At 51.2% G+C, this 12830-nt stretch overlaps 1 protein-coding gene across 1 annotated transcript in view; it reads right to left on the bottom strand.

Annotated features, from left to right (window-relative positions):
• ZC3H6 (zinc finger CCCH-type containing 6) overlaps nt 1–6911 on the bottom strand; it is a 30038-nt gene extending 23127 nt beyond the window's left edge. The window contains exon 1 of the mRNA XM_075497085.1: nt 6184–6911. Within this exon, the coding sequence (XP_075353200.1) occupies nt 6184–6275 (92 nt within the window). The 5' untranslated portion in view covers nt 6276–6911. The remainder of the gene's footprint in view (nt 1–6183) is intronic.
• Nucleotides 6912–12830: the final 5919 nt, after the last annotated feature.

The following is a 12830-nucleotide window of genomic DNA, read 5'->3' as shown; positions in this document are numbered from 1 at the left end:
AGACGGTTATCAGAAAACATTCAGGATGTCCAAAAACTCATCTTCTCATATAGAAGCAGTATGTTAACAGCCCTTAATTTACAGGGGCTGCTAACAGCATCATACACCTGTTCTGCTGACCTCTGAATATCAGTGATAAGAACATATAATGCAGGGGAGAAAGCTTAAACTGATGGGAAACTACCTGAGTGTTTTTGACACCAGTCAAGACTCATTTAGTGAAAAAGCCTTACACCCCTCCCGGATATTCCTTCTCCTTAATTTCCTTTGGGCATGTTTTCCTTAGTATCCCAAACTAGATTTCTCCCTCAGCCCCTCTATTCTAGCTCCTCATACACTCCTGCTGCTTCAAATAACCCTCCTGCACATATTTTCCACACCCAATGCATCTAGCAAAACATGGTGCTATGCAGCACTCGTGACTGCACAGACATACACAGCTATCACTTCTCATCATTACATGCTTACTTTCTGTCCTGTTCACTACCACGCAATGAACCCGCAATACTCTCGCAGGTAAGATTTTGTTTTTATAAAATTATGAAGAGCGCAATAACTCAGACGCAGTTCGATGACATGAAAATTACATGTCTAAAGTAAGACTTTAGAAGGTTAAAATTCACGAAACGAGTTTGTCCTAGCACGCTGCTACACTACAGAATTTATTAACGAATAAGGCAAAGAAGTACAAACCTACAAGGTGTTGTTGCGGTTAACACAACAAGCCAGCGTCTAACTAGAACTGGCACTGGCTTCTTTGACAACCTTATGGAGGTCACTTAATGGCATTTTTCAGCTGCCCGTTAACTTTTGACCACTCTGCAAATGTGAAGTTATTTTAAGCTACAGCCAGGCAGCGAAATTGCATCATGAAAAGTTACAGACCAGATTGCTTGGGTTTTTTAACCTCTCTTTTGCTTTTATCCCCAGGGCTGGCTTTAACAGATACTGTGTTCCCATAAAATGGTGGAAAAGAAGTGCAAAGGACAGCAGTGAGGCAGGCCAAAAAATAGCTTCCTGTGGTGGTGCTGGAGGCCAACGGCCAACTTTCGGAAAGCCCACTTTCTCACCCTGCCGCCTAACCATCTCCAGTCTCTGGGGTTTAATTCTGTAGAAGAAATTACAGAAATTCACAGAGGCCACCTCTTCCTCCCCAGCAGGATGAGGAGTAGCAGCTATGTAAGCCAGCTGCGTTTTTGCCACTCCTGCAATGTTTGCTGGATGGCAAGCAAGCCTTGTTTGCCCACAGGGCATATTTGGGAGTGATTATCTCTTCACTTCCTAGTTTCCTAATGTCAAAGCAAGTTTTGAAATCATGCTCGAAAACAATAAATTGCTACAAGGCTGCATTCAGTGATTACAAATGACTTCAATTTAACATGAACACATTCTTTGGTGATTATTACTGAAAAAAAAAAAGCTCTAAAAACAGCTATAAGTAAACATTTTCAAAGCAAATTATGCACATGTGGACAGAGGGCATTAAAGCACCAGGTAGAATAAAAGAAACGCATCTGAGTCGTCAAGTTTAACTAAAGATGGATAGAAGCCTTATGGCAAGGGAGACTGGGAGAGCAGTCAGGCTGGACAATAGCCGCTGCGGATTAGAGATCTTTAGCCCTTCTGCTCCACAAATGCTTCCCTGATCTGTAACGCCATGGTGCCTCACAGAGCTGAGGAGCCATGCGGATCGAGACAAGACACGGGCAAAGCCACTTGCAGTATCATGTTGACTAAAGCAGTAACGGAGAAAACGTACAGCTAAGGTATATAATACAGATTTCAATTTGCTGTTACTCATCTTGGTTACAACCCAGCACTTGCATTTTTCCCTTTACTTGCCACCGGCTGTAATTTAGCGGAGCAGGTCTCCATTACGGTGAACCAGACAGACCTGTTAGAGCAGCAGAGTGTAAATCATGCTCGCCGAGGACGGGAGTGCAAAACTGGTACACTGAAAGGAGCAGGCAATTCCTAAGACAGCTGGAAGAGGAAACCAGGAAAATAAAATAAAAACAAAGGGGTGGCTAGGTGAAACCTCTATTCACCTGGCTCATCTGGACTTACACCAGGCACAGGTAGCTGGCGAAGGAAAGGGTTTGGAAGAGCAGCACCACAGCTAGAAGCGGGCAGACTGGCATAACCAAACACTTCAGCTACGCTTTGTAAAACTCAAATCAGTTTATCTTGAATAAGAAAGTGACTGTACCAACTTCCTTTTAAACTGTAAAAAGTATATCAAATAGGTAATGAAAAGTGTACAATGAGGATTAGCATGGTTCTTGGGAAAAGGAACCTGAAATGCAACAGACAAGCCCAGCTTTGAAGTGGCATTTCCAAACATCCGCTGCAAAAATAAGGACAATTTTCTGAAGAAACTTTGCACAGGCCACTGGGGTGCCTGTCAGAAAGCAGCCTCTAATGTAGAATTTCCTTTATTGTACTGTGAGCACATAAAAAGGGGCCTGATACTGACACTTGCAATGCAACTCATAAGACCATGCTGGCTGCAGAAGCATTACTTGCACCTCTGTGATCTGTGAGTTAGCATCTCAATGTTCAGACCTATCATTAGATCACTACTATTTTTACAGCAGATAATGGTACAAGAAATCTCCAAGTCTGGAGATTAAATGACAGTAAAGCAGAGAAAGTCAACAGAAAGTATCAGTACCAACCTACCATTTTAGATTTAAAAAATAAATGAACTCCGAAATATTTTCTGAAGTTCCTGGCAATTGTAAATCTGGCACCGATTTCAAATGCAGAACCAACTGTAGCAAACAAGTCCTTCTTATGCCTGTAATAGCTCACTATTAGTCAGAAAATCAAAGTCTACAGAAGTCTGCATAGATCATAGAATCGTTTAGGTGGGAAAAGAGCTTTAAGATCATCAAGTCCAGCCATTAACCTGGCACTGCCAAGCCCACCACTACACCATGTCCCTAAGCACCTCATCCAAACGTCTTTTAAATACCTCCAGGGATGGTGACTCAACCCCTTCCCTTGGCAGCCTGTTCCAATGCTTGACAACCCTTTTGGTGAAGAAATTTTTCCTAATATCCCATCTAAACCTCCCCTGGAGCAACTCGAGGCCATTTCCTCTCGTCCTATGGCTTGTTACTTGGGAGAAGAGACCGACAACACCTCTCTACACCCTCCTTTCAGGTAGTTGTAGAGAGCAGTAAGGTCTCCCCTCAGCCTCCTTTTCTCCAGGCTAAACAACCCCAGATCCCTCAGCTGCTCCTCATCAGACTTCTGCTCTAGACCCTTCCCCAGCTTCGTTGCCCTTCTCTGGACATGCTCCAGCATGAGGACTGAATTATTTTACGTTTGTGACAAGCATTCTGTTCTTCTCTTAGGCACGTACATTCATCTACAGCATGGTGTAGCAGGTGGGGCAAAGCCTACAAAATAGAGTTTAAGAGAAACATGAAGCGCCCACTCCTGCAGATGATGGTAACAGCAACCACAAACTATTGCAAGTAATCAGAGCTCAATGACCTCCGAAGAGAGCGATAATTTGCACATTTACGCACATTTGTGTATTTATTTGCTGTAGCTGCGCTTGCCTGCACCCTGCCTTGGACTTCTTTCTTACCCTATCAAAGATTACCTACATAACAAGCAATCCTTAATAAAACCTAACCTCACAGGAAAAACTTTAAAAAGACACTTATTATCTGCCTGTATAGAAAGTCTCAAATACTTCATCAAAGAGAACGTCTCCACAACGAGTTAACTAAAAATATTTAAAGAATGAGAAACCTTCCTCACTTAATCAGGTGCCCCATCTCTAAACCAAGAAAACAAAGACTTTGGATTAAAACAATCTTCCAACTTAGAACACTCAAAGTGTGGACAGACAACGTTTTTTACTATTTTCTACTGCTCAAAAACACTAACCAACTTCTTTGTAATTCTACAGATCAGTTCAAAACCAAACTAAACGTTAACAGAAATGCTATTAATTTATGCTGCACAAATGGATCTAATCTGTAAAATTATTTCAGCAGCTTCATATTATGGGCTGTACCTACAGTAAACTAGTCCTACTGAGCTACTAATGCAGTAAAAAATTGATTGCAAGATAAAACGCATTGAAACGAGACGCGTTAATTTTAAAATACCAAACTAGTATTACAGTGAGACTGCAACTCAAGGTAACTCAGCATACTCAGTGTATCAGGTACTTGCATCTCTCCTCTTGAACTTACAACTGGCTTTTCAGCTGACTACAACGGAGACTGGACAAAACCAATTCAGTACTAAAAATCGTTCGTAGTTAAAGCTGCGCTGCCCCTCCCCTTGGCGAGTCAGCCATGTTTTCTGCGGAAGGGGAAAGACCCCGTTTCTCTTTAGGCCTTCCCAGTCACCAGCTGGTAGGGAAATCTTTATAAACTTCAGAAAGTTAAAATATTACATTTTGACAGGATTACATTTGCACTCCTAATATAATACAAAACTTGTATTTGGGGCTTTTTTTTTCTTTTAACAACGCTCTAGGTGTATTAAGAATACACTTTACTACACGTCTCAGATCAGAGGGGAGCAGAAGTTTTAGCAAAGCCTTGTTTACAAAAAGTATTATTTAACAGGTAAATGTGTTTATTGTTAGAGTCTTCTGCTCTTCTGAAATGAAAACGTTATAAAGCAATGTTTATAAATTAACCTGTATTAAAAGTACATTAGACTATTAGGTAGTACTTATTTGTTCTATTTCGTAATTTACCAGTGTAACAACAGGCGTACTGGTGAGAACAACTGGTTAGAGGAACTCTACTTGTCAACATCGCATGAGTAACTCCAAGTTCGAAAAACTATGCTTCCAGCAGAACAGTGGGTAACTTGGGCTTGTCCTCAAGGAGGACTTTAAAACACAAAGTATTTTCAATCCCTGAAACAGTAAAAAGTCACAGGCTTACTAACTCCAGGAACTCTAAAACACTTTGTCTGCTACTGCTGCACAGTTTTAATAGTTATGCCCTGTCTTCCAGCAATCCCAGTGGATTACTAGATTGCTTTTTACACAGCACTCTTTTTGGAACATACAGCATGACACAACTTACGCTATTTCACAATTAAAAGCAGGAAGGTGAAAACAAGAATCGGCAGCTCTGGGGTCTGCCCTGAACCTGTTACTAAATCACAGTACGATTTTTGGACCAGTCAGTCAGCTCCTGCGGCCCTCCACTTCCCAATTTGTAACACAGAATTAGTGACTCTTTCTCCAGCGAGGGAACGGTTACGTTCGCTCACCAGCCCTTTTTTTTTTTTCCTCTCCAGTGTTTTTCAGTCCTCTGAAGCAAGTACCAAGCACGGTTGTGGAGCTGTGTGGGGAGGACAGACTGAAGCCCAGCTGTCGAAAACCAGCATTTTTAACTCCTGCAGTTGTGTCACAAATGCTCTGAGTAGATGTAGACTGAAAGACTGGTAGCTGTCACCCTGGCACAGTATTTTTGGAACTAGTTAGGAAGGCCAGGGCTGCCTGGAGAAAGGATTTGAATTTCCAGCAGCTGCAGGAGAGAAAGGGAGGGAGGAACAGAGGTCCTTTCACCAGGAACAGGACTCTGGTTTTCTGCGCATGGGGACTGAGAGGTGGCAAAGATAACGTCAGTCAGACCTTAATCTGCATAAAAAAAGATCCAGTTAAATGTGTAAGGTGTAATCTGGCAAGAAAATGACGTTAAATATGGATCTAGTGAGAGATTCTTGTATGAACAAAAACAACAACCAAAAAAAAAAAGAAAAGAAAAACAACTCAAAGCACCCTTTCCTACCTGACTAGCAGCGCCAGGGCAAGGGAGAAAAAGAACAATGGTGACATTCAACAGACACCCGCTGGAAAGTGCAATTTATGGAAAGAAATGGAAAACAGTCCCCCTTCCCAGCCAGAATAAATAAATGAAGATGTAAAATGCATGCATTCGAAAAAATAAAACCCTACTAATAATGCACTTCTAATTCAGTGACACCCCCCCTCCCCTCCTTGCATTCCCCCACCACCACCCAAGTCCTCACCCCGGTCTTCCAGCCTGAAGGTGACCTGCCCCCACAAAAACATCGTTAACCCCCTAGGCACATTAACACACAGCATCATCATCATCATCATTATCAGCATCATCATCACCCCACTAGTATCACCATTATGAGAAGCGGAGAGAGAGAAGAATGTTACTCGACCTTTCGTCCCCTGCATGTTGCCTGTCAGAGTCGGGCATGTTTGGGTCAAGAACTGGGTTTGGGGGTTTGGAGAACAGGCTTTCAAAGGCCATTGTGCTGGCTGTGGTGTGGTGAGGAGGAGGGAGGTGGAGGAAGGCAGGACACTGCCGCTGCCCGTGGTGCGGAGGGAGGAGGAGGAGGTGGCGGCGGCGGCGGCGCGCACAGCCGCTCTGGGGGCGGCTCGGTGAGGAGGAGGGTCGGGTCCCTCAGTGAGGAGAGATGATGAAGGTTTCACTCACGGTTACTTAGTGAGACACTAACGGGCACTCAGTGCAGGGCGAGGCTGCACAGGCTGAGCCCGGCCGCCCCGCGCGGGCAGGAGGAGGAGGAGGCAGCAGCGGCGGCGGCTCGGAGGAGCAGGCCCGGGGCACAGGAGAACGAGAGGACACACACACGGGGGAAGGGAGGTGCTGGTGGCCGGAGATGGCTGCCCTAATTCTTCCTTACAAACATGGCGCCCGCTCGAGGCACTCTCACAAAATGGCGGCAGCGGCGGCGGCGGCGGCAGCGGCGGCGGAGGAGAACGGCGGCAGCGGCGGCAGCGACCCCCGGCGCTTGCCCCCAGCTCGCTCAGCGGCCGCGGCCCGCACGCGCCGCCGCCACCACTGCGTCTTCCGCGCCCGTCGGGGCCGCGATGGCGTCGCCTCGCGCTGGCCGCCGCCGCCGCCGCCCGCCAACACGCTCCTCCTCCGCCGCCGCCCCGCCCCCCGCCCGCCGCCGTTGGCTGGCGGCGCCCCGCGTCACCGCGCCGGCCAGGCCGCCCATTGGCAGCGCCGCGCCGCCCGTCACGCCGCCCGTGACGTCGCGCGAGCGCGGCGGGGCCCCGCCCTTCCCCCGCCGCCCCGCGAGGGCGACGTGTGCGCGCGCGCGCCTGCGCGCGCACACGTCGCCCGCGCGGGGCGGCGGGGGAGGGGCGGGGCCCCGCCTCGCCGCGTGCGGGCTGGCGTCACGTGCGCGCCCCGGCGGCCGTTATGGCGGCCCGCTAATGGCGGCCGCCGCCCGTTATGGCCCTTCCGGGCCGCTCCCTTCCCCCCCCCCCCCCGCCCTCCTCGGGGAGGGCTTCCGCCCCGCCCCGCCTCGCGAGAGCCCAGAGCGGGGCCCCGCCCCCGCCCCGCCGCCATTCCCCTCCCCGTGTGGTAACCGGTTGCCGCCTCTTCCCTCACGGCCCCCCCTGCGGGGACCAGGCCTCCCGCCCGCCCTGGGGAGCGTTAGGCCTCCCGGGCCGGGCCCCCGGGCAATTAATTAGCGCCGAGATCGACGTTTCTAATTAAAACAAGTGCCCGCCCCCCCCCCCGTCCGGCTGTAAGACCCGTCGGCCTCCCCAGGTAAAGGCCGTCACCGGGCCCTTCCTCAGGCTGGGGAGCGTTTAGAAACGAGGGGCCTGGGAAAACCTGCACCTTAGCCGAGACAGGTGATAAAATTGTTACCCAGAGAAGGGGTTGTTGCCCAGGGCATGATAAAAACCGGTATTAAAGAGGTTAAGGGAAGATAGACGGCTTTTGTGGAGGTTAAGGGATGATAGACTTTGGTTAGCATCACTTCAGTGACTATTAAAAGGGAGGAAATTCAAAACTCATTAAGAAATCCTTAACAGAGCTATGGAACAAAATGCTGAAGAGCATTATTGAAGCCAGTAACGAGAAAAAAAAAAGAACACAAACCACCAAACTTGTAGTGTTTGTGTTGGTAATTCTGTGATAAGTTTAACCCCCTGCTGTAGCCGGGGCAGGCCTGACCTGCGCCTTCAGCAGCTCTTGCTGGACCGCGGCCCGGTGCGGGCTGACGTTTCCCCTGTTCTCCCTGCTCCGTAGTCCGGTAACGCGGGCAGCAGCTCTCGGTGCACGTTGTTTTTGCATTTTCAGTGAATTTCATCCTCTTCTGCAGTACTGCATCTCCAGTACCTTCGCCTCAGGACGATCTTGTCCAACTCAAATAAATAGCATCAGCCGCAAATGTTGTCACCTCATTGCTCATCGTTTCCTTCCATAAACTTTATGTGTCTGTTTACAACAACACTGGCACCACGATGGAGATATCCCACCTGCTAGACCTCCGCATGCTGAGAGCTGGCCATTTATTCCTAGCCTGCTTCTGCTGACTCTCAGCAGTTCATAGTCCCCAGGAGAAGCTTGTTTGTTGTTCTCTAACCATTTTAACGATATTTCTTTTAACATTGTCTTTTGAGGGACTTTGTCAAAGCTTTCTGGAAAAATCCCAAATAAGTTACATCAACTTATTTTCCTTTACAGGCTAGCCTCCCTGGCTTGCAGGGCTTTTCAGGACATATGACTCTCTTTTTCCAGTGCCAGCAATCTTAGCAAAAAATAAAATAAAAAGAAAAAGAGAACACCCACATCGGTTCCCATTTGGGAAGGACATTTTTCCCCTTACGCAGAGGCAAAGCGTGGCCTGGCAGCCATGAAGAAAGAGCCATCTCTCCGTGGTTTCACACACCAGGCTGGTACCCGAGCAAGATGAGCAGAGCAGGAGGTCACAGCCAAGCTCAACTGAGGGTCCAGATCATCACACACATCCAAAGCCAAGCCAGAAACCCCCCCCAGAGCTGGAGCCCAGCACTCCTGCAGCCCAGGGACTGAAATAGGGCCGCAGGGAGCATGGGAGGGGTGTGGGTGGTGGCCTCAGGTGGGGCTAGTGAGGGCCATTAGGGCTAATTAAGGCTAATTAGCCCCAGCAGCATGTGCATCTCAGTGTGGTGCGCAGCCCTGGAGCCAATGCTCACAGAGCTCGGCACCATGTCCCCAGGCAATGGGTTAAAAAAAAAAAAAAAAGGGGGATTTCGAATTCAGAATAAAAGCCTGGCTCCTGCTTTTCTTGCAGCATGTGCAGGTGCAAAACTCCCTTTTAAGCAAACAAAAATGTGTCAGCAGGAGCAGCAGCGTGCAGCAGGTTGTTTAAATATCCCTACATGTCTTTGCCTTGTCAGGGAAAAAGGTACGCTTGTGAGAAGCTCCTGAATGGCTTTTTTTTTTTTTTTTTTTTTTTTTTTTTAGAGTATAACTAAATTTGGCAATAGCAGCTAAACAAATTCCCCGGTTCGTGCTGTCGGATATCACGAATATACTGGGATCTGGGGTATGGTGTGGAAAGCGTAGCAACATACCCAGCAACCATAACAAATAACAATGTGGTTCAGCTCTTCATTACAGCCCGTAACAGGATTAATAAGTGTTTCGGCGTGTGTGCTCGTGCTTTCGCTTCGGCAAGGGTTCAAACTGCGATACGAATCCGTGGGGTGGGAGGAGACGCGGCAGTGCCGATGGACATGCGCCAGGCGGGGACTTCTCAGAGGGACGCTAGCTAGGCCATAAAATTCAGATTTTAACCTGCAGTTGAAAATAACCTGACATTCTCTTGCGTGTTAAAGAGATAATTATCATTCTTTTGTTTGTTTGTATCTCAGTAGACTGAAGGCGAGGAGAAGCGCAGGGATGCTCAGGACTTCGGATGCTCGGCAGGGAAAGGCCCATCAGGAACGCGTTTTGGAAGGAGGATGATGAGTAGGAGGAAAAAATGGGGCATGAAGCCGTGGTCGCTTCCTCTCGCCCCTGCCCTGAGGCTGGGGCTTGTCTCCCCGCGCAGGGTGAAGAGGAGAGGGAGCACTTTCCCACGCAGACCCCGGAAATTCAAAGCTGCCGTATTTCTCTCCTGGCACCTCGACGGGCGCTGCGTAGCCTCCCTCCAAGGCCACATCCGCGCGTGGTCTTCAGCTTTTGCAACCTCATCTCCCAGCCATTTGGGGCGAGAGACTGCGGCTTTGGGGCTCGGGCAGGGCGGCCAACCCCTCCCGGGGTGCGCAGAGCACATCTGGAGTCGGCTGCGCCGGGGACCGCCTGCCTGCAGCCCGCAGAAGGGGAGCAGAGGCAAACCAGCTATTTTTTGAGCTCCAAAATATTATTATTCCGAAGAGAAGTTGTATTTACCAGGGCCAGAAGAGCCTCTCTCTGCACATTCCAGGCTCTGGAAGTCTGCAAGATGCTGGAGTGGCCACTCTGGGAGGGGGGGAAAAAAAAAAATCTCCTTTAGTCAGCTCAAATGCTGGCCAGAGGTTTGCAGCCCAGTCCAGACACTGGAGAGCCGACCTTAAACGTTTTTGGGGCTGAAAGGGAGATCTGCAGCCAGCTAATGCTGGGAGAGACGGCTGAGCTTCCCGGCTCCGGTCCCAGCCCTTGAGGCGGGCAAGAAGCGGCTGGGAGGACGGGCACGGCTTCGCAAGCCCCGGCAGCGTGCCCGCCCGACCCAGAGAGGGGAAACCAGTTCACCCTGGCCTTGGGAATGAGGAAAATGTTGTCAGCTTGGGGTTGCGCTGCGAGGAAAAGCCTCCAGTGCAAAGCTCCAAACGCCTGTCTCCAGCCTCGTTAGCCGGTTAAAGCATCAGACGGAAACTATTCTGCCCCATCAGGAGCTTATCCTCTTACGGACTCCTGTTTTTTGGCTCCCAGAGCCCGGCGAGGCAGGAGGTGGAAAAGCGCGGTCAGTGCAAGGATGATGAAACACATCATTTGCCCCGTCAGAGGTACTGCAGCTAGGAACGGGCGATGGAGGCGGCAGAGGTGAGGCTCCAGGAGCTGCTCCTGGCACATCCCCGGCCTCCTCTTCTGCATCTCGTGGAGGAGCACATCCCCACGCGCAGGGATTTCTTTGTCATCCCTAAAATGCTGTAACGGTGCGTCGCAGAAGCACGTCCAACCGCTCTGGGCAACCGCGGCCGGGCAGACCCCGCTCCGGCAAACCACAGGCTCTGGGCTGCCTGCTCTGTAGCCTTTTTTTCTCATAACTTTGTTTTCTTTCCTCAAAGCTGTCCATCCTCAGCTTTTCCTAAAAAATAAAATAAAATATTCCTTCTCATTTCGGCTCAGCTTCTTTCCTGTTATGGCTTTTGTCTTCCAGCAGCGATTTTCGGTGGCGTATGAGGACGCAGCCAGCCGCCTCCGCAGCGCTGCTCTCTTATCTAAGGCGCTAATTTAAAACACACGCCGGGCTGGGTTCACGGGGATAACTGCTCCCTTTCCTGGACGAAAGGCGACTTGGCCGGGGTCCGGGTAGCTCCGAGGAAAACCTCGTCGCCTGCTGCTCAGGGATGCGGGGCGCATGGCAGAGAGGTCCGGCGGCACGTCCTGCCCGTTCCCTGTCCCTCCTCCGACCATGCCCGGCGTCGGCCTCCGATCGCAGCCCCGGCTGCGCGCGGAGCTGGCACGTGCAGGATTTCAGCCCCGGCATCCCGGCAGGGGAACGTAAGGGTGGGTTTCCCCAGGCGTACCCCCACGGACCAAATTTTCTCCGTGTGTTTTTCTCCCCCCCCCGCCCCCCGTACCCTGGGACCCTTTGGGTGGCCTTTGGCAGAGTCCCGAACGCCCGCGGGTGCATCTGCCTCTACCTCTGCTCTTGCGCCGTGGAGCTTCACAGGACATTTCCCTCCGGCAGGCTTCATCCGTCCCCGTGCATGCTGAGGACACAGAACCGGGCATGTCCCCTGCCGTCCGTATTGCAACCCAATTTAATTTCTCTTGCAGCACAACCTCCTGCGGGGCCGTCCCCGACCAGGTCCAAAAAGCCTTCTCCTTCCCCGTGCTGAGGCCAGCTGCACGGTGACACCCCCCCATGCCGCCCCAGCATTAACGGGGTGTCCTCAGCAGGACAGGGAGGTCCTCCTGCCATCTCAGCGCCCTTTGAGGGAGGCAGCACCGAGCCGCCCCACCAGCCGCTCTTTTCTCCTCTCCTGCCGGTGCTCCTGGGCTTTGTCCTCCTGCAGCTGGGGGTCTCGCCACCCCCCCCCATCTAAAGGTGGGGAACCCCCAGGTCTGCTGCTCTGCAGGCACCTGCGCTCCCGCCGGAGCCGGGCCACCCCTCTCCGCCACCACCCGCTTCTGAAAGCCGCTACGCTTTCAGAACGGCATTTTTTAATTTTTTTTTTTTTTTCTCTTCTCTTTTTAAGCACTCAGGTGGAGAAGCGAGCCTGTTAGCTTCTCATTTCCCTCCCCCAGCACAACCCTGGGATGCGTTCCCCTGCCCAGCGCTGCCATCCAGCCGGAGCGCTTGCCAACCCAAACATCCTCCAGCTGCCGTGCCCGGGCTCCGGCAGCCCCACGCCGACAGCGGCGAGGAGCAGGCGCTGAATGTCCCTCCTTGTTCTGCGCAGGGAGATCCTGCCCCCGCTTCCGAGCTCCCACGGAAAAGCCGTACCCCCCAAAAAAAAACCCGGGAGCTCGATCCCCCAAAAGATGCAGCACGGATCGGTCTCGTCGGGAAGTCTCTTCCCCTGGGGCAAGGAGTGGGAAGGATTTTAGTGGGTGCAGCTCGGCGCAGACACCGTGCCCCCCGAGGGGACTCTGCTGCCTGTTTTTGGGGGGCGGCATCAGGCTCCTCTTCCTTGAGGCCTCCGGAGGATGCGAGGGGGGACGGATGCTCGGGGATGAGCCGCCCTGCCGCCAGCCAGCCCCTTCCACGCAACACAAGGCAGAAAAATAAAAATAAGGGAGGTGGGTTCTTGCCCCACAGACCCCGAGCCCCCCCGGCCAGCTCCGGGTGAGCGTGGCCCCCTCGGCCGCACACGCACCGGGTCCTTTGCTCTGCTCAGAGGCTATATTATC

The sequence above is a fragment of the Mycteria americana genome, chromosome 3 (assembly GCF_035582795.1).
Source record: "Mycteria americana isolate JAX WOST 10 ecotype Jacksonville Zoo and Gardens chromosome 3, USCA_MyAme_1.0, whole genome shotgun sequence".
NCBI lineage: Eukaryota > Metazoa > Chordata > Aves > Ciconiiformes > Ciconiidae > Mycteria > Mycteria americana.
The sequence above is the reverse complement of the archived record's forward strand: the minus strand, read 5'-3'. Positions and strand labels throughout refer to the sequence as shown.